Source organism: Psammomys obesus, unplaced genomic scaffold (genome assembly GCF_907164565.1).
Source record: "Psammomys obesus unplaced genomic scaffold, mPsaObe1.curated_primary_1811, whole genome shotgun sequence".
Taxonomy (NCBI): Eukaryota; Metazoa; Chordata; class Mammalia; order Rodentia; family Muridae; genus Psammomys; species Psammomys obesus.
Window position 1 is genome coordinate 17,733,699 of NW_026596040.1, and position 24,851 is coordinate 17,758,549.

At 45.4% G+C, this 24,851-nt stretch overlaps 1 protein-coding gene across 2 annotated transcripts in view; it reads left to right on the forward strand.

Annotated features, from left to right (window-relative positions):
* Gramd2b (GRAM domain containing 2B) overlaps positions 1 to 24,851 on the forward strand; it is a 94,992-nt gene that overhangs the window by 53,966 nt on the left and 16,175 nt on the right. For both annotated transcript variants that reach the window (XM_055622570.1, XM_055622571.1), the window contains exons 2-6: positions 13,038 to 13,157; positions 17,112 to 17,223; positions 19,896 to 19,962; positions 21,611 to 21,714; positions 23,817 to 23,912. In XM_055622570.1, coding sequence (XP_055478545.1) covers positions 13,038 to 13,157; positions 17,112 to 17,223; positions 19,896 to 19,962; positions 21,611 to 21,714; positions 23,817 to 23,912 — 499 coding nt within the window. The remainder of the gene's footprint in view (positions 1 to 13,037; positions 13,158 to 17,111; positions 17,224 to 19,895; positions 19,963 to 21,610; positions 21,715 to 23,816; positions 23,913 to 24,851) is intronic.

The window sequence follows — 24,851 nt, forward strand, 5'->3', positions numbered from 1 at the left end:
TAACCCAGACCTCGCAGATACAACAAACCTATGCTGCTGGCTTGCTTGGGGGTTTCCCTTTCTCTCTGCCTTCTGAGCATGGGGTTTACAGCTGACCCACATGCCCACCAGCATTTACGTGGGTTCTGGGATCCAGACTCTGGTTCTGGTGTTACACAGCAAGCGCTTTATCCACTGTGCCATCTCTCCAGCCGGGCTGTTGGTTATTGAGAAACCGCCTTCTCCGGCTACATGCTGTAGTAGCCACAGATGAAAAGATAAGGTGGGGGATTTGCTCCAAAATAAATGGGAATTGGGAGTAGTTGGCAGGGCTACCGATAAAAGCTGATCAGCTCCAACGTTTATAGCTTTCCCTCTGCCTTGAACGGTCGCCTTCTGTTATCACCTCATTATGATGTAAATGTATGAATAATCTCAAAAAGTAGGCCAGCCTGTGTTTTTCTAATGAAATCCATCGCCTACCCTATCTTTCAGTGGTGACACCCGTCTTCTCCCATCAGGTAGACAGTTCATAGACTCCCAGAAACCTTTTCTGAAGTCTGTTTTCTAACTTGGAGGAAAACATAACAAAGAACAGCTCATGCCACGCAGATGTGACACAGTCTGTGGGCCTGGTCATAGGAAATCCCCACCTCTTCATAAGACACTGAAATATGATAGGCATCCCTCATGAAGGTGGAACGCCCAGAAACTGCCTTAGGCTCTTCTCAGGCAGCCATAGATCATGGAAAGAAGATTCTCTGTAGCCTTCTCCACGACCCAGAAGGAACAAAGGAAGAAACTCCATCCTGCATTAGTCTGGTTCCCTGCAGCCCACAGTATCTGCCCTTTCAACTCAAATAAAGTCCACACTGTGGCCATATGGCCCCTCCCAACAGAGTGGTGAGATCACGGGCCCCAGTCACCAGACCAATTCCACTACCTTTCACCCAGTTATTGGGAAAGACTGGGGAAGCTTCCTCAGTGAAGGTGAGCTTCCGGAACATCACCTTCCTGGGCTCCTGGAGTCTGATCACAGCCTGGAAGAACTGACGACCTCTGTTACCTTCTTGTGACCTGCTAGTCCAGTACTAGAACAAGATCCATTCATTCCCCCGCAAAAAAAACTTCTCTGGCCTTCCTATGCCAGTATTCCTAAACCCAGGAAATTCCGAGGGAAATCCATCCGTGCCTGCTGCTGTTGCTGGCAGTGGGGAGCAAAGAAAGGGCTGGGGCTTGAAATCAGATAGCCTAGACTTTAGGGGTCATGCAATTCTTGAGCCAATTTTATTATGCATGCAAAATGTATAACAATATGCTAACAGAGCATTTAAATATTGTTTTTAAAAATATATAAAAAACGGAATTGTATTGTTGACATTAACATGTACAATATATGGCAATAAATTCCTGGGAAAAACCAAATACAAATGAGAGATATTACTGTCTTATATAGGTTAAAAAAAAGTAATTAACAATTTTAAAAGTTCTCTTACAACTTGAAAGAGCAAAAATTGTGAAGTCTTTTGTTTGATTTTCTTTTCTTTTTGCTCTTTGTTTTTGTTTTGTTTCTTTGCTTTTTATTTGAAACAGGGCCTCACTATGTAGACCAGGCTGACCTTAAACACACAGAGAGGCCCCTGCCTCTGCCTTCTAAGTGGTGGGGTTAAAGGCATGCAGCTACTTATTTGTTTTTCATAGGAGTGGAATGAACTGCTTTTTTTTTTTTCTTTAGTATATGTATCCAGTTTGGGTTAAACCAAAGTGCTTAAAGAAACTTGAGTGTTTGGGTTAAGCCAAAGCCTTTTTGTACAAAACTGTTTTCTCTAACAGATAGATACCTTGTTTTTAAGAAGTGACAGTAACTTTTCCAGAAGTTGGCTCTGGTTAGTGTTGTTGTTGATTAATTAATTTTTTTAACTAGGTCTCACTGCATTGTCTAGGCTGGCCAGACTCCTGAACTCAAGAGATCGGCCTGCTTCAGACTGCCAAATAGCTGGGACCGAAAGCAGGTGCTTCCACACCTGACTGGTTGTTAGAAAAGGCGTCCAGGTTTTAATAATGCATGGCGTTTATACACAGTACATTTCCTCATGGCATGGTTCCCTCCCATTCGATGTTGATTGTGTGGTGTCATATGGCATAAGTTGAGCCTGCCTGTGGGAAATTCCTGGCTGGTGAACACCCTGTGCTTTAGGAGACCGGAAATATTAACAGCAGGTTTGAGTTAGGGAGAAGCAAAGCCTAAGGGGGCTCCGGGAATATTCTGGAGCTGTCTTGGATTTGCTGCCCTTCAGTTCAGCTGCAGTGAGCATGTATTTTGATCTCTGTGTTGATTTATTTCATTCTCCTACTTGGGACAGAGAGATAGGGTCATGGAAAACAGAGGGCAGAGGATGGAGGAAGGGCTTTAGTGTTTAGAGATGCCAGCCACAGGGCAGAGGGCAGCTTTGCCCTCCTGTGCTTCAGGTCCAAACTGTCTACTCCCACAGGCTAGGGTCAAGGCAGGGCAGCTGGGCTCCATGGCAAGAGAGGCAGCCCTCAGCCCAAAAGCAAACATTTGTCCTTCCAGAATCTGCTTCATCCTACCTAGCAGTCCTAGCTTTGTTTGTTTAAACTTTAAATGCTATTGCAGTATTATTAGGTAAAATATTCCTTTCTGGACAAATACATGTATTTCTAGTACAGCACACTCTGCCCTCCTACCGCCTCTCTGCCCCAATTTAAATGTCATGGATTTATTCACTAAGGTCTCAACAAGAGAATTGGAACTTAATTCATGAACAATTTATTGTAACCTGAAGGAATGTTCTGTCCATAAAGTCTAATAGTGGCCCTCTCTGCCATGTTTCTGCCTCATCCTCTTTTCTTTCTGAATTCTTACCAGGTCCTCATTGATTCTTTTCATGGAAGAGGAAAGTCAAGTGTCTTAGCCCATTGAGGCTGCTGTAACAAAATATCAAACAATTGAAATCTGTGTCCATTCAAGCTGTTGTAACAAAGTATTAAACAATTGAAATCTGTATCTCTAGTGGCAGGGCCAGCTGCTGCTGCTCATATACTTGCCTTTACTGTATCCTTTAGGAGGGCAGTCATTCTACTGGCGAGAGTTGCTCTCTCTACAATAGTCACCTCCCAAAGACTGTACCTCCTCACTTCCACATCTGAGGGTTTGCATTTCAACAAAAGAATTGTACAGAGAGCTAGGCATTGTGGTACATACCTGAAATCTCAACTGGGGACGATCAGGCAGGGGCTTCATAAGTTCAAGGGCAACCTGGACTATGCAAAGAACCAGAGATCAAGAATTTAGTGGAAACACAAACATTCAGACTGTAAAATTACAGACACTACTCTCATGGAATATACCAAATTCAGCAGTATCATGATTGTAAGCTACGTTATCTCAGAAGACCATAGGGAGACCTGTTACTGTCCTAAATTCAAAACTCTGCCTGCCCTAATTTCACCGCCCCTCGTTGATCCATCCTTAGATGTAAACTCATCCTCAGGCACTCCCCTGCTTCGGCACTCCCCTGCTTCAGCACTCCTGGTACACGAGCTGCTTACTCTTCCCTTTTTCCTTCCTTGCGTACTTTCAGCCTTTTATAGCTTTTGCCTGAAGCCCCCAACTTCCTGGTTTTGTATTTCAGTATTTTCTCCTTAAAGGGAGGGTTCCAAATTCATCTCCTGTATGATGAACTCTTAATTCTGACAGTCAAAAGAGGTGTTAACATTATTTGGAATTTAAGTGGGGTTAATATGACAGGGGACTTTCTTTTCTATACAAGCGTTAAATCTCTGCTTCAGAGATGACTATATTGGTATCAGGGCCCATCCCATGCGCGCTTTCTTCCTCCTATGTGTGGGATGTGCCAAGTCCTAATGTATGTATTTGGCTGCTTATCATGGATTTAGGACCTCTTTCTTTTTTGTGTAAACAATGGTGTCACATGAAATTTTTAGACATGGCATTACCCAGAGCCAGATGAAAGCACTTAAATCTGTTTCCATCCTGGTGCCCCTGCTCTTAGCAGCTGGCTTTCTTACAAACATGACCCATAGCAAATCTAGTTTGTATAAACTTTGCCGCATTTTACCTTTCAAGACTGCGTTTAATTCCAAGTGGCTATTTTAATTTAATCACATGCCATACTCTTTCTGTGTTTCCAAAAAATATTCCCAATGACCACATTGCTTACCAAAATTTAAGCTTCAGTTTTTAGCTATTTCTAAAATGTTTAACCAACACTTCCATCTTGTTTGCTACTTCTGATGTTTATAGTATTTAATAGCTGAAAGTTTGTCAGAAAACTTTATCTCATTTTTTCCTGCATTTTATGCCCTGTTTTTTTTTTTTTTTTTTTGGAGTGAGGTGTATATTCTATTTAAAAGACAGTTCTTCTCTAAAGATTGCTTAATCAAATAATTGTCCTCCAATATATCTTATAAGTGATTTGCTCTGATATTTGGCAATCACTAGTAAATGAACAACCACAAAAAACAATAGAAGATAGCGGGGTATGGAAGGCAGAAATAGGAAGATGACCACAAGTGTAGGGCCAGCCTGCTCTACCTAGCTTGTTTAGGCCCAGCAGGGCTATATAAGGACACTCTTCTCAAAAAAAAAAAGGGGGGGGGGTGGCTGGAGAGATCGCTCAGTGGTTAAGAACATTGCCTGCTCTTCCAGAGGACCCTGGTTCAATTCTTAGCACCCACATGGCGGCTCACAACTGTTTGGTCTGTAACTCAAATTGCGGTGGAGCCGACTTCCTCACACAAATACATATGTATGCCAAACACCAAATGTACATAAAAATAAATTTAAAAAAAATTACAAAGCCCAGCACCTAAGAAGATTATATTCTGGTTTACAATTGAAATGTAATAGTTACACTTTGCTTGTATCAAGCACTTCAAACTAATATGCCCGTGCAGAGGATGCAAATAGCAAGAAATCTCCAGGGTCGGTATCAATCTGCCTAGACTGGAAATTGGATGTGTCAGCTGCTACCTCCTTGATACAGAACCTTGTTACTTTCCTGTATTGTTTCCAGCTGTGCCTGGCCTCAAAATGCTGCCACTGAAAATGTATTCCATTTATTTATATATATATATATTTTTTTTTGCTGTAGTTTCTACTAATAATGAAGACGGTTTTTCAGATTTCTACTTGGTTTCGAATTATTGCCCAGCTAACTGGTAATCATTTGAAAAAGAAGTTTGCCTAATACTAATTAAGCAGGGGAAAGCCTGGAGATTTGGCCTTTTTCTCCTCTCAACCTCAACAGGGCCCTCTTCCAATGTGACCTGTCACCCACATTTCAAAAAGAAGTTACCATGTAGGTTTGACACAAAATTCATGGATAAACTTTCTTTAGAGTGAAGATTCTTGTCCTTGGGTTATTATAGTCACTGTCTAGTCAACTAGTATTAGTTGCAGTTTTTTTACATCCAGATATTGGGAATCAAGAGATGAAGGCTAATATCAAAAGGGGAAAAGACTGGACCTGTCCTGAGGCCATGTAAAGGAGCAGAGAACACACTGGAGGACACAGAAGAACCAAGCGTCAGTGTGCTCTAGAGGGAGATGGAATGGACTATGAAGAGGCCATAGCAGGAAGAGCAGCGGGCCAGGTTGGAAAGTAGACTGGAGGGCCCTGGAGAGACTTGGGTGACATCCAGGGCTCAATGAAAGGCCATTGTTGGCACTGGAGCTGTGGCATGATCCAGTGGAGGCAGTCTGAGGAGGGTGAATCAGGCTTGAAGAGGGTGACTCTGGACATCACCGCAGCTGTGGCTGTTCCCCATTGTTCGACTTCACAAAACACTCCTAGAGGCTGGCTCTCCGTTTGTCTGCTTTTAATGTGAGCTGCTTTTCACTCACTTCAGAGTAGGAATCCTGAAAAGTAAACACACTGGAGTAGTGCCATGAGTTGCCCGAGGCTTTGAAAGCAGTGTCACGGTTAGGGAGACAGGATCGGGAGTGAAGCATGGGTGGGAAGGGACAATGCCCCACACATATGCATAGGGACAGAAGGAGATCTGTAAAATTCCTGAGAGATTCTGCTAAGGCTGGGTGCTAGACTCAAGCCAGTATTCAAGCCAGTGTTCCAAGCTATCAAACCACTCCCACCCTTCCCAGTACCATGCACTCTTCTTATTGCTGGTTTCTCTCGGCCTTTCTTGATTTTGTTTTATTTTTAGATACAGTTTTTACCCATTGACAACATCTGTCTATCACACCTACAACCAGATTCACAAAATCCTTCCCAGTAGGTTGTTTCCTTTCGCTATCCTCAGACTGTTTCTTCAATGCTCTTTCCCTTCCCTCCTACCTCTGCGCTGGCCTTGTCTTGCTCTGATGTTTCTCTGTCATTGCTTTTCTTCCCACTCAATTCAACATTATCTCTGGATGTCTTCCCCAGTGCAGTCTGTTTCTTGTCCTCAAGTTCCTCTCCCACCCACTTTTCCATTTTCTTTGTCTCCGCCCTCCCATGTGCCATCCTTGCCCACTTATCTAAATACAATGCTCCAGAAGCCTGGAAGTCCTCAAGTCCAGGTGACGAATGATGGGCACTCAACATTTCATCTCAAATTCAGGCCTAGACTCAGTCACATAGCAAGACTCTTGACTAGAAGAAGGGAGAGTAACAGGGAAGAAAGGGAGAGAGGGAGGGATGGGCAGATGGACAGAGGGAAAGGATAATGAGAAAGATCTGTGCACTCTGATGAAGAAACAGCACCAAGATACAGTACTTTGTGGTGGTGGTAAAGCACCACCACAAATTAAAATTAAAATTAAAGCAAATTTTAAAATTTTTGACTGAGCTGGCATGATATCTCAGCAGATAAAGGAACCTACCACCAGGTGACCCCTGGGACTCACATGAGTAGAAGGAAAAAACTAACTCCCACAAATTGTCCTCTGATCTCCAGCTACACACACACACACACAAATAATAAATAAGTAGTAAGTATTGGGATCAGTAAGCAGGCACTTCTACAGCCAGCTCCAAGAAACCTGACAGACCGGTTATCAGGCATTTGTGAAGACACCCAGACCACCTGCTGACCACCTGGAACTACCTGCGCATGCCCTGAGTCACCCTATAAAGAGAACAGGAGCCCCCCCCTCTTTTCTCTGCCTCGTCTCTCTGCGACCCCTTTCCTCCTTTCCCTAATAAACCTCCCACGTGGAACCGATCTCGTGGTGTGATTTGTGAACCCGAGTGTAACCTTCACATTCGCATGTTTCCTAACAGTAAGTACTTTCCTTAAATTTAGGGGACAGAGAGATGGTTCGGTGGTTGAGAGCACCTACTGCCCTTACAAGGTTCCCAGCTCTCCATTACAGCCAAGAGCTGCCTGTAACTCCAGCTCCAGCGTATCTGATGCCTTCTTTTAGCTTCTGTCGGCATCTGCACTCATGTCCACGTGCCCCACCCCCACAAACACACCCACCAATACATAAAGACACAATTTAAAAACAGCTCAAACTTTTTAAAAAGCAAGCTAAAAACAAACAAAAAAACACATTATGCTGACATTTGCATTTATAACATACACATACTCATTTGCACAGACTTACAAGAAAGACATACAAGTTACTGCGAAAGTAAGTGCCTCTGTGGAGAGGAACGGAGCCACCATGAAACAAAATGAAGAAGAGCTTGTTTCCTGGTTTGTAACATCCGAACTGAGTTGGTGCTTACAGTACCTATGCTGGAGTAGAAATGTAGACACATAAACCCCAGCTAGACAAAGACGCACTAGGCTGGAATTGTAAACAGAAGCTTGTTGTTCTATAATCTATTTACAGCTAGGATATCCCGCACTTAGCAAACTGGAGAAGCTGAAGGGCCTTCCAGCTGTCCTTATGTCTACTAGCAATTTCTACACTTGTACACCTCATGTCACTGGCGTTGCTGAGGTCCTGGCAGCCCTAACAGGAGTCTCAGCCACCTGTCCTCGATATTCCAATTAAAGGGGTGCCTAGTGGGGAAAAGCAGGGAGAAGAGAGTTGTTCCGTGTGGCTCTGTTGAGGAAAGGAGCAAGCAAATAAGGAGGTCTGGTAAACACCCAGCCCCAGCCAGACTCCAGTCCATCTTCGAGGTCCTGATAGGAGGTCTAGGCTTAAATAGAAGGCGAGAGGTATGCATAGCTTAGAAGTATTGGCCAAGGTGTGATCCCACCCACCATTGTCTCAGCTCCAGTCTCTCTTGCAAGCCTCAGTGATGTTGGAACTGTGGGGGAGCTCTTTCTAGGAGACAAGTACTTCCTCTGACTGGGCTGGATTCCAGCCTTTTCCTTCTTCCAGCGTGAGATTCCTGGGAAAATTCCAAGTCCCTATGGACGGCCTTTCCAATATCCTGACAGCCATAAAAAGATACTCTTCGGAGCATCTCCCCCTTGGCCTGGACTATCACACCCACGCTGCTTCCTCCTTTGGGTAGCTAGAATGGCTGTCTGTATTTTTACAGAGGGTGTCACCCAGCAATTCCCAGACTCCTTCTCCATCACTAGAGGATAAATCTGCTCCCCAGATATTGCGGCTTTGCCCGCCTTTTCTGGAGCCATCAAGCTGGCAGGCAGCACACCAGACCAACAAGGGTCAGTGAGGACCCCTGACCAGCCGGTCAGTCTTCAGCAACAGGGCTGTTCCAGGCCTGGCTTTGACCGCTACAAAAACATCCTTCGTAGACCCTCTTTGATGGTAAAAGTCTATGGTTTGAAAAAGAAGGTAGCTGGAAAATTATCCCAACCTTCACTAGCACAGGAAAGTTTAGTATTATTTTAATGCCTTCACTCTGGCTAATTTAACACGGAATTGTCACTATAATTAGAAAGGATCACAGCTTCCGGGACTAAGTACCCCAGCAAGGTACTTGATTTCATTCCCCTGAGCAGCAGTTTAATTATAGCTTCTTCTGTCCAGCGGCGATGGGCTTCACGAAAGAAAGGAATATTGAATGTCCTTTAAACTCCCAGGAACAAGCACCAGAAGAAATGTTCCTAGCCTCTAACTAAGAAATCTAAATCTGAAAAATTGTGAGATCTGAAGTCTGGGAAATGGTGAACATCAACCTGCTGATAAAGGTGGTCCAGCCTGTTTTCACTTGTGGGTTGTATAACAGTGTGTGACAAAGTTGTGTTAAAGCCAGCTTGTCCTACCTAGTGGTAAAATGCAGTCTGTTAACAGACGGGGGGGTGGCTTGTTTATATAATCTATAAATCTGAAATTCATACTAAAAGTCTTTGAGGGCCTCGAACTGATACTCAGTCTGGGTTGGAAATGGGAGAAGACATAACCCTGCTGAGGCTGTGTTTTTGGCAGCTTCTGCTCCTTCTCTGGTGCTCAGATCAGTCCATAGCCTGACCTCTCTCAGGAAACTCTGAGCCCCGTCTCCTAGAGACCTTTCCAAGAAATACTTGTTGAAAGAGAATGACTGGGTTTCCCAAATGATTCTTTAAGTCTTTGTCCACGAAAAGGTTTTGTCTCCTCCTTTAGAAAGAAGAACAAACCGTGATTTAATGTTCATGATCAAGTTAAACCCGCTTAGCCTCGTTTTCAGTAATTCCCCCCAGTTCCTGAGCACCTTAGGGAAGTGTCCTCCCACACACTGCTCCCCCAAACACAGCAAGGTGGGCCTTGGCTGTTTGGATCCCCCCCCCCCCGGGTTTTAACTCTTCCGCTGACAAGCCCTCCAAGGTGAGGGACCGTTGTTGGGAATTTACTGCCTTAAACCCACAGTGCCTTTAAATAAACAACACCCTGAAACTGAATTGCCCCATGGATGGAATTCACTTCCTCTTTGAGACAATGCAGGATTAATCCCCACATCCATCCATTTACAGACGACCGGCAGAATAAAAGGCTAAGCTGAGTGCTGTGGACCAAAACTGAAAGTGCCTGAGTTTCCAGGAATTGAGTAGTAACTCAGTAAGGAAGGCACTGGGAGGGAAGGTGATTAGAGCAAGGCAATGAGTGGGCGCCTCAAGAAACCAGCTGGAGGGCCTAAAGAGACGGCCCAGAGTAACTGCAGCTCCCGAGAATCCAATGCCTGTGGCCTCTGAGGGCACCTGAACTTGCATACACATACCCACACCACACACAGACACTCATATAATTGAAAAAAAAAATTTTTTAATCCTTTTAAAAAAGAAAGGAAGAAACCAATGGGTACATGAAGAAGACCAGGTTAGGAAGGAAGGCTTTGAACCCAGTGGGTCCCCAGTAGGGCTGTCAAGCAGAGAAGCAGGATGACGACCGGCACATGTTCAGAGGAAAATGAAGTGTGTTTTGCATCGAAAGTCACTATTTGGATAGGATGTTTAGAGATGTGTGCTGGAGACGCCGGTGCTAAGCTAAAGTCCCAGAAACAGAACCACCGTGTGAAATGAACCCCTCAGAATCCTGCCCTGCACCAAAGCGCCTGCCCAAGTAAGAGTCAGGTCCAGGAGGGCCTGAAATTCGTCTCTGTTTGGCTCCTCTACAGCTTCTTGCTAGGCCATCTGTGTTCAGAGCAAGGTACATCTATCTCTTCCGAGCCAAGTCAGGTATCAGGAGAGCTGCTTCCTTCTGAGTGGCTCTTGAGGAGAGCAGCTCTCACTTTCTCTCTCTCTCTCTCTCTCTCTCTCTCTTCCCCTCTCATTTTTTTCAAGACAGGGTTTCTCTGTATAGCCTTGGCTGTCCTGGACTTGCTTTGTAGACCAGGTTGGCCACGAACTCAAAGTTATCCAGCCTCCAGCTTGCATCTCCCTGAGTGCTGGGATCAACCCTGTGAGCTACCATACCTGGCTGGGAGCAGCTCTTTCTAAACTATAGTGCCTCTAGGAGGCACTCTGACCCTGTGTAAGAGTTAGGAAGTATTTAAGTGAGTGGTTAAATGAAGTCATCTCCCACACGATCAGTCTCCCTTCTGGAAGGAGGGTTCCCCAGAAGCTTTCTTCCTGATGAGCTTGAAAAGGGGGAGGGGATGTAATGTGTATATCTTAGGGGTTAGGGAGAGTGGACAGGAAGCTGAAGAGATGGCTCAGGGGTTAAGAGCCCTTGAGTGCTCTTCCAGAGGTCCTGAGTTCGATTCCCAGGATTCATATGGTGGCTTGCAAACATCTATAATAGGATCTCAATTTCTCTTCTGATTTGCTTAAAGATAGAGCACTCATATATAGAAAATATGTGAATAGAGAGAATTAGCAAGATGGCCTCAGAGCCTATTAACAGTCTAAAGCTGTAACAGTGTAAAACAGATTAAGCTGATGCTGAGGTTAATTAAGTTATTATTACTATTATTATTGTTATTACTATTATTATTTTATTATTTTCAAGAAAAGCATTTTTTAAAAACTCTTTAGACCAGGCTGTTGGCCTCAAACTCAGAAATACACTGCTTCCCAAGTGCTGGGATCAAAGGTGTGCTCCTCCACACCCGGCTCCGTCATAGTTCAAAGGCCTCTCACGCGCCTTTTGTCATGTGATGTAGTGCAGTGGGAACTAAGCCCTTTCAGTGGACCTGGAGAAAAGCTAGAGGAGAGGGCTGGGTCTCTTTCCTTCGGTATTTATGTTCTTGGAAAAAGAGAAGTAGGAACTACAAAATGAGAGCGCCAGCCATTTCTGGAATTATGAATTGGTTCTGCTTGTCTCTACTCGGTCTTGGTTAATGAGCGTACACCGGGAGCCACCTGCATGTTAACCTGCTCCCAGCCAAATGGAAATACCGAAGAGGTGATGAATTAGGATTCAAACCAGCTAATGCAGCACAGCAATGCCATCGCATTGCATCTGACGTGTGATCAGCGTCATACGTCAGTGTTCACAACCTCAGAAGTACGTCTCCTGAGTTCTTACTGCACGAGCTTAGATCAAAGATGGTCAGGACCATGAGTACCACGGTTGTTCTCCTTCAGTTTCCCTCTCTCCACTTCCCACATTGAAAATCATCCCAAAGCATTCTTCTACCGACTGGGGTGCCTGCTTCCTCCACCACTCTGGCAGTCACGCATTTGTTGGTGGTGCAGTGATCAAACCCTCTTGTTGGTTGGTTGGTTGGTTTTTTGAGACAGGGTTTCTCTGTGTAGCCTTGGCTGTCCTCGACTCTCTTTGTAGACCAGGCCGGCCTTGAACTCTGGCCTGCCTCTGGGACTCTCTTTGTAGACCACCACGGCCCATCTGAACAAACCCTCTCTACTCTCTCTCTGTCTCTTTTTTACCGAGGTCAGACCTAGTTTTTCTGTTGCCTACTGATCATAGCCCACTGCTGTCCTAGACACTACTGAATGAGTTAATGTAAAGGTTCCAGCCCCACCTTGGAACTTCCACAATGAATAAAGTGAATGAATGTGTGAGTTGGGGTGGGAGAAAGGAAAGGAAGGAAGGAATAAATTAGAAAAAGGATGTGTATACAAGTACCTTAGGGAGGGAACCTTTCAGAAAGTACCTTTCTGAGCTCTGTGGGCAAAAGTCTGTCCGAAAGTCTTAGATTTCCTACCTATAACAGGAAGGTAGTAATTCCTACTTAGCCTGGGTGGCTATAAAGATTAGAGTCTAAATTGCTTAGGGAAGCGCATAGTTAAAACAACAACCCAAAGTGGGACAGTCATAACTACAACAAAGGGTGATAAGTGACATTAGAGAAGTGCAAACAAAGAGGGTGCGGGTTCCCAGCACCTGCAGGAGGCCACCCATACTTAGGAGCTATGCTATGCGCATGCGCACAGGGGCTCACCCAGCCTCCAGGTGATCTGCCCTACAGCACACGCCCAGGCTGGGCAGAGCTGAGCAGCTGGGGCCCAGGGGCACAAACCAGAAGCTGAGCAATCCTGAGTGGTCACACATTTACTAGGCAAGCAGGTGTCACCTGCAACTCCTGCCAATAAGGGCTCCCACAGTGAGGCTTTAGAATGGAGCCCGGGAAGGACCACAGCTGTCAGAGTTGACAAGGCCACCGGAGAAGCATGAAGAGTATTCCTCTCTCCAGAACTCGAGACCACTTCATCATTTCTCCTTCTGCCTCCCACTGGATGTTTAAAGTGAAGCGTTTTTCTCTCTTCTCCAGCTCAGAGGCTGAGAATGGTGTGGAGGACAGAAAGAGGAGCAGCAAGTCGTCAACAGCCCAATCCCCTACCTCATCTTTGGAGGCCGAGTCCCCGGACCAGAAGAGAAGCATTGGCCTGTGGTGAGTCCTCAGTGGGCTCTCTTTGTTCTCGGGCTTTTAGGGAGCACTGGTGTTTTTAGTTTTATGGTTGTCTTTAAGAGTGCGGCTCAACTTGTAGGCAAATCATTCCCTAAGAAAGCATGGCACGCTCTTCCTCAATACCCTGACCCTGGTCTTTGCCCAGGTACCCTCATGACTTCCCAGCAGGAACTTTTGCTCCTGCCTCCCAGCCTCTGTAGAAGGCCCGCCTCTTTCTGGAGCATTCATTTCCCGGCTGAGGAAGCCAGCTGGTCCAGTGTCGGTGCTCCCATTGTCTGCTGGCCTCCAGATAGCTACACACCTGTCCCTCACTTTCCTGGGAGCCCAGGAGAGAACAGAGGAGACCACATCCCAGCGATCTGCTGTGCTACACATGTCCTGTGACTGGGGCTCTGGAGGACACCTGGTTTGACTGTGAAATGTAGCTTTTTAATAGATAGGCTCCATCACTCTGGAGGCAAAAACTACCCAGGTAGAGCTTAGAGATGCTTGCAGCCAGAGGAATAAATGTGAGAATGTGCGAAGAGGTTTGTTTTGGTTTGGTTTTGGTTTTTTGTTTGTTTGTTTGTTTTATTTTTTATTTTTTATTTGGTACTGGGTATCAAACCTGGGGCAGATCACATGCTAGGCAACTAACTGTTCTACCACTGAGCTACATCCTCAGTCCTAAATGTGGGGTTTAGAACTCCGAACTAAGGGTGATACTCTTCCTCCCCATCTCTAGAACACTGTTAGAACTGTTGCCTTCTCCTACTTTTGACCTCTGCTAGGAGACAACCAAGTCCTACATTCCCCTTCATCCCTGGCTTTCCTACCTGTATCTCCTTTCTAAACTGATGCCTGAGTCCTCCGGTTTCCTTTTTCAGGTACTACTGCCAAACTAGCTTCGTCTTCCCTGCGCGGAGGGTTTGTGGTGTTTCGTCTTTCACCATTTTTTTTTCTCTAGCTGTTTCTCAGCAGAGCATCCTGCCCCGCTCACCAAATGACACCCCCCTACAAGAGCCCTTCACGGTGACTGATTAGGTAGTCTCTTGCAAATACTCGGGTTCATTCTGACTTCCCCCGGGCTTCAAATGAGAACTGCGTGTGCAGTGGGAAACCTCGGGGTATGCTGTCTGTGATGGTGCAGAGGGCCCGACTCTGATGTTTTGTTCATGCTGCCTGGAAATTCGTAACTGTTTCTGTGCACTTTCGTTTTGCACTGGGCTTTGGTCTTGTTTGGGGGCAGCTGTAGGAAGTGAGACTAGCGTGGCTGGGAAGATGCAGTGAAACCAGTACTATGCAAAGAAGGTTCCCGTTTGCTCCACAGAGCAACCCTAAGCCACTCATCGTGAAAACTGCCCTTCTTTCTGCATTTGCCTAACATGCAGACTCCTTCAAAACATCTCTCTGCTGCCTTTAATTCCATTAACACGGACCGAAGTGATACATTCTATCCTTGTATTGTTTGCTTGGGGGTTTTGTTTATTGTTGTCGTCATTTTGTTTTCTTGGTATCTGTTTGTTTTGAGACAGGGTCTTACAATGTAGACCAGGCTAGCCGATCCGTTTGTCTCTGCCTCCCAAGTGCTGGAGTTAAAGGCGTATGCTACCACACCCAGCATGGTTTTGTTGTTATTGTTTGTATTTGAGGCTCTGTGTAGCTAAGGCTTGCCCCAAACTCACTGTATTCCCCAGGACGGGCTTAAATCATGATCTTCCTGCCTTAGTCTCCCAAAATACTAAGATTGCAATTGGCCACCATCATACCTATCTAAATGCCATTATTATTTTTAACATTTGTAAAAACAGTTATCTTTTCAGGTAAACGCATAGTTTCAAAAAATAATAATCTCCAGAATTCCCAGAGTCTGTATTAGCTAGCCCAGAGATGGTCAAGTCCATTGCTGTGAGTTACTGAGAGCTGCCTTTCCTGAGAGTTCAGTGTTATGGATCATAAGCTACTGGAGAAGCCTGAGACATCATAACTTGTTCTCACAGCAGAGAAAACCAGCATCCACTGTCTCCCTCGCTTCTACCATGCCCGTCCCACTATGGCACTGGAGTTCCTTCAGATAACTCTTAGACCTACTTTGAACCAAATAGTTTCAGTTTAAGAAATAGTGTGAAATCATGGTCAGTCTCTCTACTGTTTCCAGCCACTCGCAATAAAGTAACTACGTGATTAGATTAGAAAACACATTCTTGAGTCAACTCTAGAACGCATACATGCTCTTCTCAGCTGCATAGGGTTGAAGACATGTACTGACTCACACATCTGCTAAAATGGAGAGACAGACTAAAAATCACCTGCAACCAAAATTCCAGAATTCTAGCCTCTGCCTTTAACAGGCAAGGGAAGACTTGGAATTTAAGACATTCATTTTTATTTCTTTTTCTTATTTTGTCAGAATTGATTTTTACTGTCTTCTGAGGCTGGATGCTCTGTCTCTTTTCCCCTCATGCCCATTTCTTCCTATTGGTTCTGTAAGGCCCTGAACATTGGAGTCATGCTGAGGGTGGAGTTCTCTTTGCCAGTGCCTGCTGAACTCCCTGGCCTAGATCTCCAGCATTGCAGTGATAAAATAAACAAATAAATAATCAAATCCACATTGTCTGTCACTTTCTTTTTCTTTAGTCTTCTGCTGCCATCTCTAACCCATCTAACTTCTGTGATATATAACAGTTAAATCATATACTATCTCTCTGTGTCTATCTCTGTCTCGGTCCATGTGCGTGTGTGTGTGTGTGTGTGTGTGTGTGTGTGTGTGTGTGGTATGCCTTTGTGCACATTTCAGGGGAGGGGGTGTGAGCCTATGTGCATGTGGGGAGACCTGAGAGGTACTACAGGTATCCTGTTCTCTCTCTAGCTTATTCCCTTGAAGCAGAGTCTCTCACTGAGCATGGAGCTCACCATTTTCAGCTAGCCTGATGGCAGCAAACCCCAGCAATGCCCAGTCTCTACCCAGCCCAGTGCTGAGGGTACAGACACAACAGACATGCTTGGCTTTGTACATGGGCCCCAGGGACCCACGATTAGGTCCTCATTCTTGAGTAGCACCCACTCATTACCTACTAAGCCATCTTCCCAAACCCCACTCGTGTTTTTCAAGGTTTGTAGCCCAGGGTGGCCTCCAATGCATTTCTTCCTGTCAACCAAATTATAAAAATGAGCAGATCTTCTGAAGAAATGGAGTCTGTGGGCAAATGGGACAGGTAGAACAATGCTGCCTTTGATGGTCTGAAAGGCACTACAGCACAGAGGCTCCTCTGTGGAACCCCACCCTCTGTGGGTGGAGCCACGCCCACTGTGGGTGGAGCCCTTCCTTACACACTATTGCTTTCTGAGCCTTCTCAATGTGCTGTTCTCGCTTCCTGCTTCCTGTAGGTGCTGAGAGCAGCACCCGAAGGTCAATGTGAAACAAAACTGTTGGACACCTTGCACAAGGCCCCTTGCCTTAGCCTTCCGTGTGCTAGGATTACAGACATGCACTCCCACGTCCAGCACGCACTGCTTTTAACAAAAGGAAAGGAAAAGACATGTTTGATGCGTGTACCCACAAGGTTCCCAAGCATAAAGACTTTAGCACAATGCCTCGCTTAGTTCTTATTAAATATTAATGGACTGTGAAACAAAAATACTCTTTGATTAAGCGACAGCTCTAATTTTATTTGGTAATGGGTCTCAAGCACTCTTCTTTGTAGTGAGTAAAACACATTTGAACTGATATATACTCTCCCATCTCAAATGCCCTTTCTTGCAGTTCATCATGGCAGTCCGCTGAGATCATCCTGATCATATGATGTGTAGTGAACTCAGAGTGTAGTGAACACTGATCAATATCTAGAAGAGAAAAACAAATGCCAGGCTTTCTGGTGACATGGTATAATAGGGAGGACTTATAATGAGTGGCATAAACAGTTCCTTGTATAATCACTGTGGGTTTTATTTCCCCAGGTCAAAATCCAGTTTTGATGGTTCCAATTTGTTGAGTGATAAGAATGAGTGTAAAGCTGAAAGCAAGACTGACCCTAAGACTGAAAGAAAAAAGTCTTCATCTTCCAGCCAGGTAATAAGGGACTGCAGTGTGCACTGGCTCTGAGGGTGACTCCATTGGAGCTGATAGAAAGAATCCAGAAATACAGCCCGTCTGCTAGCCAGGGCCAAAGTAGGCCCAGGGTTTAGAAAATGTAGAAGGGCCAGGTGGTGGCGGTACACACCTTTAATCCCAGCACTCAGGAGGCAGTGGCAGGTGGATCTCTGAGTTCAAGGACACCCTGATCTACAGAGTGAGTTTTAGGACAGCCAGGGTTATACAGAGAAACCCTGTCAAAGAAAGAGGAGGAGGAAGGAAGGAAGGAAGGAAGGAAGGAAGGAAGGAAGGAAGGAAGGAAGGAAGGAAGGAAGGAAGGAGAGAGAGAAAGAAAGAAAGAAAGAAAGAAAGAAAGAAAGAAAGAAAGAAAGAAAGAAAGAAAATGTGGAAGGACAAATGGTGCTGTTCCTCCAGCCTTTCAGATTCCACAGCTGACCCACCGGCACCCATGGAGAGACAGAGGGCATGGCTGTGGAACTGAGGCTGACAGTCCTGTGCTTGTCTGCTGTCTCACAGAACAGGGGGAGGGCGGCATCCGTACGTTATAATACAGTGTCACTGGGTACCCACCACACAGAGAAGCAAGACCAATGCACACAGTGATTCCGCCTCATCAGAAGTCATCCCAGCTCTGTGCTAAATACACTCAAGGCAGCAACAGGATCCACTTCTGAGCCAGGCAACACCTTTACTCCCCCAGCTTGGGGGAGTTTGGGTTTATTTGGGGCCTTGGTGCTATGAGTTGAACCCAGGTCCTCCTTTGTGCCAAGGACACACTCTGCAACTGACCAAAACGCCTGACCCCAGTTTCCTGCGATTTGCACACAGCTCCCTACATACATGATTATGTGCCTTCTAAGAACTACATAAAATAGTTGGCACAGGCATGAAATTTAAGAACTTTTAATTTCCACAGCTGAACTAACAAGGTGTGTCTTTTACAAAGGTTGTTTTTTTGCACTCCTCCATAAAGGGCCAGTCAATTCACACGTTATATTTATTTGCTACATATAGCCTCTCTCTCTCCGTGGCTTCCGTACTATGGCCCAGGCTGGCCTTGAACATGAGGTCCTCCCTTCTCAGGTTTCCTGATAGCGAGCGTTACCGGTGTGTAACGCCATGCCCAGCTATCCTAGTATTCTCTCAATGCTATCTGTAACCACTGAAGAGAAAAACTCTGGGAAGCCCCACCCCCACCCCCACCGCCACCCCCACCCCTCACAGGACCCACAGCTCTCATCACCTGATGCAGGCTTGAAGACAAGCAAATTCAAGTCTCCTAGGATGGAGAACCACAGCAGGAATCATCACAGGAAGAAATTCCAGAACTCCGATGCCAAAGGCACACGTGGGGGCCAGCCCTCGTTCATGTGCTTTACATAAGTGTTCATCTGTTAAGCAGCTGACTTATCGGGGGCCATCTGCCCTCTTGATGACCTGATCTGTAGATTTTCCTTATACCAGTAGAAGGGCTGGTTTTGCTGTACAGAGCTCTCTGCTGGTTCAGACAGCACATCAAAGGCCTGCTTTCCAGAGTTCTTAAGACAGCGGTTCTCAACCTGTGGGTCATGACCCCCCCTTGGGGGAGAGGTGTTCGAGTGACCCTTTTACTAGGGTAACATATCCTGCATATCAGGTATTTACATTACAGTTCCTAACGGTAGCAGCCAGATTACAGTTATGAAGTAGCAACAAAAGTAACTGTATGGTTAGGGGAGGATCACCACAACATGAGGAACTGTGTTAAAGGGCTGTGGTGTTGGGAAGGTTGAGAACCACTGTCTTATCACATGTTTTCTCAGAAGCATTCTAGTTATAGAGCCATGTGTCCCTAAAAGACCTAGATCTGTCTCTCAGACCACCGTGTGGCCCTCTTCCTCAGTATCCCTGACGTGAGGTATCCGTCAAATAGGGTACCACCTACTCGGGGCTGGGGTGCAGATGATGCTTGTGGTGAGCATGTCACTAGCTCTCAGCTGCTGGCTGTCCATTATCTCCACAGTGGTGGTGATGGATGCAGTTTGCAATGAAGCTGCTATGGTGTTTTAGATTCATGGGCCTTGTACTGCCCTGAAGTGTTATGTCCTGCTCATCTGCCACTGACTTCATGTGCTTTCATGGCCACATGGCAACAGTGGACACATGTTGTCCTGAGGGTGGGCGCTCCCAGTATGTTACCTCCGTGTAAGCCTGTAGGCATTCCGCCAAGTAAGACAGGGACATTCTTTCGTTATCAGGCAAGGAAAAAAAGAAACTGAGGCCCAGGGAAGCTAAATCATGAGGGCATGACCACACCCCAAGGCAAAAGTACAGACGAACACCTCAAGTTCAGGGCTATGTGAGTGCAAAGCGTCTAAGCCCTGAACTTTTCCCAGGGTCCTTAGGTGTGTGTGTCGATAGCACCTTCCCTGGTGTGAGTACTAAGAATGTCGTCTCCTGCCTTATCAGCAGTGCCTTTGCCCTGTTCTGATACCTAGCTGGCCACTGAGCAAGGTGTTAATTATGTTGGAACATGAACCGATGTGACCCTGTGTGTCACGGAAGGGTTGAATTGGAAAGTTAATCAGTTTAACTGGGGTTAAAATGTGTGATGGTCGAAAAAATAATAACAGTGTTGGTGTCAATGCCTGTGTCTTGTCTCCCCGCAGTACAAAGCGAACATGCACTTTCATAAGTTATTCCTTGATGTCCCAACTGAAGAGCCACTGAGGCAAAGTAAGTGCCACCTGTTTGATTGCTCATTTAAGTTACATAATATTAAAAAAAAAAACAAAACTTTTTTTTAATTGTCTAAGTAGTGGAGGAAGAAGGAAAGCACATTTCAAGGATTCGGTCACCAAGCAAAAGGTTTCCAAAAGGTATAGGTCAGGTCATGACGGTAACACCAGCTGAACTCACCCTTCACTAAGACCTTGGAACATAAAACAGAAGGAACAGCCAGCTCTCGTGATACACAGTCATCCAGGAAGCTTCCACCATGGTCTCCTTGCCATTTCTATTACGAAATGTTTGTGAGTGAGTCATCCTGAGATTTGGGATAATCAGCCTGGGGCAGGAAAGGCTGCCACAAGAGGCTAGAAGAAAGCATGGTTCCTATTGTACAGAAGTATTAATGCCTGTGCTATGCAAAGCGTAGTGGCCACACCCAAGCAGCTCCCCAGCATGACAGCTCAGCATGTGGCTCAACACGGGACCCACGGTTCAACTCTAGGCTCTCTTGGTGTACACTTGTTAAATCAAGAGCTTGGGCTCCCCCCCCCATGATCCCCTGGCAGAAGGTGTGGTCATGTGCCCTTCCCACAGTGGGACCATCTAGTTCATCAGTAAGTCATTCAGATCCTGAAAAAGAGAGGGCCAGGAGTGCTTATATCAGCATGCAGGTGATGCGCTGTTGCAGCTAGCTCCTAAAACATCATTCCCGGTTCCTAGAGGGCACTGGTAGACTTGCCCTCCTCCCATCTCTACTCTTAATCTAAGACTTTGGATTGAAAACACATTCTAGTCACTACAACTTTATTCTGCTAAAGGTGACTCCAGAGCTGGACATGGTGTGTGTCTATATCCCAGCACTCTTGAGACTAGAGCCAGAGGATCTCAAGTTTGAGGCCATCCAGGACTATATATTGAATTTCAGGCTAGCCTGGGCTGCACAACAATACCTTATCTAAAAAGAATGAGAAATGAAATAAAATTAAATGATCAAAAAGTGGTAGTGCAACCAAGTGTAGTACATTCACATATTTCTGTAAGTGCAAAAACATGTACAGGCAATAAATTGTTTTAAATGGAGAACATTTATTTCCTCTAGTGAATAAAAAGCCTAGGAGTTATTTCCAAAGCAATACCCTCCTCAAAGGAAAGGAAAAGAAGCCTGAGGGGTTTATTCCTGGAAACTATACTAATAGAAAATCACTTTGGAGGTAGGCGTGCCTTTCTGAGCATGCTATAATAAGGATACACTTCAAGGAGGAAAGATGGCAGACACACTTCTGGGCTAACCCAAACTCACCGAGCACACACTTGCAGGTAAAGTGGCAGAGCTGACTATTTTGGGGCATGCTCAGTTAGTGTCACGAAGATGGTGGACAGGAACATGTCTGGCCATGCTGAGCTTCCTTCAGAAAGTCTCAGGTGAAAAACAAACAAAACCAACACAACACAAGACATTTTGTAGTTGTATTAAATGTCGGCGTTGGCCCTGAAGAGGCTTGCCTCTCTTAGTCACCAGCAATGGAACTTTGGGGTGTTAGTGTATATTCAGTGACCAAATGAAAAACAGATTTTTATTTGAAATAGAAATCACAGAAAGAATAGTAGTTTGGTGAGATACTAAATGGTGCTATTCTACGTGTCTGTCTCTCAGGCTTTACTTGTGCTCTCCAGAAAGAAATCCTGTACCAGGGGAAGCTCTTTGTGTCAGAAAACTGGATTTGTTTTCATTCCAAAGTCTTTGGAAAAGACACTAAGGTTGGTGTGTTTAGAACAAAAGGTTAATGTGGTAGTCCTTACATACTGTAAATAGAAATTACTTTAAATTTAACTATATTTATAAATATTTCCATGAGTCTGACTTTTACAGAGCGTTTCCTTTGTTGTGCTTCCAAACTCAGCTGTCCCAACTCCCTCCTCCCTGGAGCACCACTTCCTCACTCCTTTAGTTACACACATCACTCTGTGCTTTTCCCACCCTTCTCCCCAGGTCATCAGAGACACCAATGTTGTTCCTGTGTGTTTCTGGAAAGTATGCCCTAGTCTGCTTCAAAAGTATTTTTTAAAAACCAAAACACAGGCTGGAGAGATGGCTCAGCTGTTAAAGGCTAGGCTCACAACCAAAACTCAAAACACATATCTGGGTGTGGTGGCTCAGCCTTATAGTCCTAGCAAGAGGGATGCCACGAGGGATATCAGGCTGGGCTATAAGTGAGTTCCAGGCTAGCCCACCTACTACACATGATGCTGCCTCAAATAGCAGCCACTTAAAAAAAAAACAAAAAAAACTATTTTTGCTGTATTCATAGCAACGCGTTTGTTAGTGAGTGTCTTTGCAAGGCTTTGTCTGCAGAAGTCAGACCCTCACGACCTCGAATATGCTCTGGTGTGGCTGCCTGTGGTTCTCTATTAAACACAGATCTGAGCCAAGATAAGGGGGACACCCAGAGCTTGAGAATAGCCTCAGGGACAGAGGAAGTGGCAGTTTCCTGAGGCACCGCTTTCTCCTTGCCTGTGAACTATGATTTCACAGCCATTCATTCAGGTGGCCAGAGGCCAGAGAAGCACCTTCGTGCTTTGCACGAACTCAGTGAGTTTTCAGAAACCACCTCGAGGTATGAGTAAGCCGTTTTTATGCCCGTGAAGCCGGTTATGAACTCTTTGAAACAAATACACTCTATCTAAACATTCTCCCTAAAGCCACTGGTAATCCTGTAAGGACGATTCCAACAAATAAAATGGGTGTTCTCTGACGTGCTGAAGTTAGCTCTGGAGGGCAGCACACTTCATGTGGCTTTTTATATATGCTTATTATACATTATTTTTAGAGAGACTTGTTTTGAGCCGAGGCGTTCTCTGAATTAATACAATGCACACTAGTATTCCACCCTAACTCTGGATCTCAGGATTATAAGAAGTTGGTCATGGCTTCCGGAGGGTATCAGATCTGCTTCTCGGTGGGATCAACTGGGTTCCGAGTCCAAAGCTGGTCCTTGTCTCTAAGCAGGGACTGAAGACATTCTGAACAATGGCTTGTCCTTTTTTTAATAACGTGTGAGTTCACAAAGGCAGTGAACAAGTTTCAAGCTAATGTGATTTAGCAGTGGTTTGAAATTTTTGCTTCTGATTCAGTGACAAAAAGAAGCTAAAATAGGAGTGCCCCTCTTTTTGTTTGTTCATTCCTGTTATTTTTTTTTTAATACATGAACACACTTGGGTTTCTTTTGTATGAGCTACATCTAACCTTCAGAGAGAGGAGACTTCAAATTAGCAGGGGACAAAATGAGAGCCACTGATTGTGGTTTGTCTGTTTCTCCCCAAAAATGGTGTCAAAAGAAATCCAGGCTTTTCAGAAATCTTGCAGAATTCCCTCTTGGGTCAACAGACCTCAGTCTGGCATGATGTACCGTACACTAAAGCCTTCCAGCTTGTTGGCAGAGGGACCTTTCTAAACGCCTACCCTGAAAACGTTACTGGTTTTGCCTTCCTTCAGCCAGGGCCTTCCTCCAGGGGCACTTTCAGAGGCTGATAAAATTAACACACGTATATCACGCCCTGTCTCGTCTCACCGTGTGCGTGAGGCTAAGAAGGTCATGTAAATAGTAACAGGGCTGAATTCAGGCTGAAGACTTTCTGTCCGGCATGTTTTCCCCACCCACATGTGCTCAGCCGCAGCTGTGTCCTGTGGCTTTGGAAACCCCGGCCTGAAGAGCTCAGTGCTACGTTCCCCTCACCCCCAGATTGACTGCTCTTCACGCAGCCTGGAGAACCTAACCGCCCGAGGTACCCTTAGCCAGGTGCAGATCTCAAGTACTGTGTGCAGAGTCAGAGCTGATGTTGACTTGACGGTTCTGTTTCAGATCTCCATCCCAGCTTTCTCAGTGACCCTGATCAAGAAAACCAAAACCGCCCTTCTGGTGCCAAACGCCCTGATCATAGCGACAGTCACAGACAGGGTGAGTACAGCAGCACAGGACCGCCTTTGCTTTGCCTTTGCTCTTGCTCTAGTTCTTTGGAGGTTTGGTTGCTGCTGCTGTTGTTGTCGTTATCATTTAAGGCATTTCAAGAGCAAATTTACAAGATCAGCCCAGAAGGCAAAGAACATTAAGTAAGCATGCATTGTATGTAGGACAACTCTGAGAAGCATGCCAAATGCATGGGATCTACTGTGTGCTAAAAATGCTTTATTCACCATCCGGTTGACACCAAAATTTATGATCCTGCGAACCTGACAGGATGGCTCAGTGGACGAGAGGGCTAACTGTGGCAGCCTATAACAGGTAGTGGTGATGCCACAGTGGAAAAAGAGAGCTGACTCCCAAACATTGTTCTTTGACCTCTATATTCGTGCACTGTAGCACTCCTGTGTCCACACATACACACGTATACATGCATGCAGTAATAATAATAATAGATAATAGATAAAGCCAGGTGGTGGTAGCACATGCCTTTAATCCCAGCACTTGGGAGGCAAAGGCAAATGGATCTCTGTGAGTTCAAGACCAGCCTGGCCTAAATAGTGAGTTCCAAGATATCTAGGACTACAGAGATGCCTCATCTCAAAGGAAACCTAAATAGAGAGAGATAAGCCTGAGCTGGTGAGGTGGCTCAACAAATAGAGGGACTGAGCGAGCCTGACAGCTTGAGCTTGACCCGAAGTCCCACAGGTTACACACACACACACACACACACACACACACACACACACGGCCTCTCTTCTGTACCAAGGTTCTGGAGTAACTCCTGAACTGGGCTACCCTGAGCAGGCACAGCCAGAAACATTTCCATTTAGACATTTGTTTCACCTACTCCTCTTTGTAAAAGCAAAAAAGCGACCTTAAACTTCTAACCATGATAGATAACTGAGTACAGCTGAGAAGAAAAAAATAGCAGCT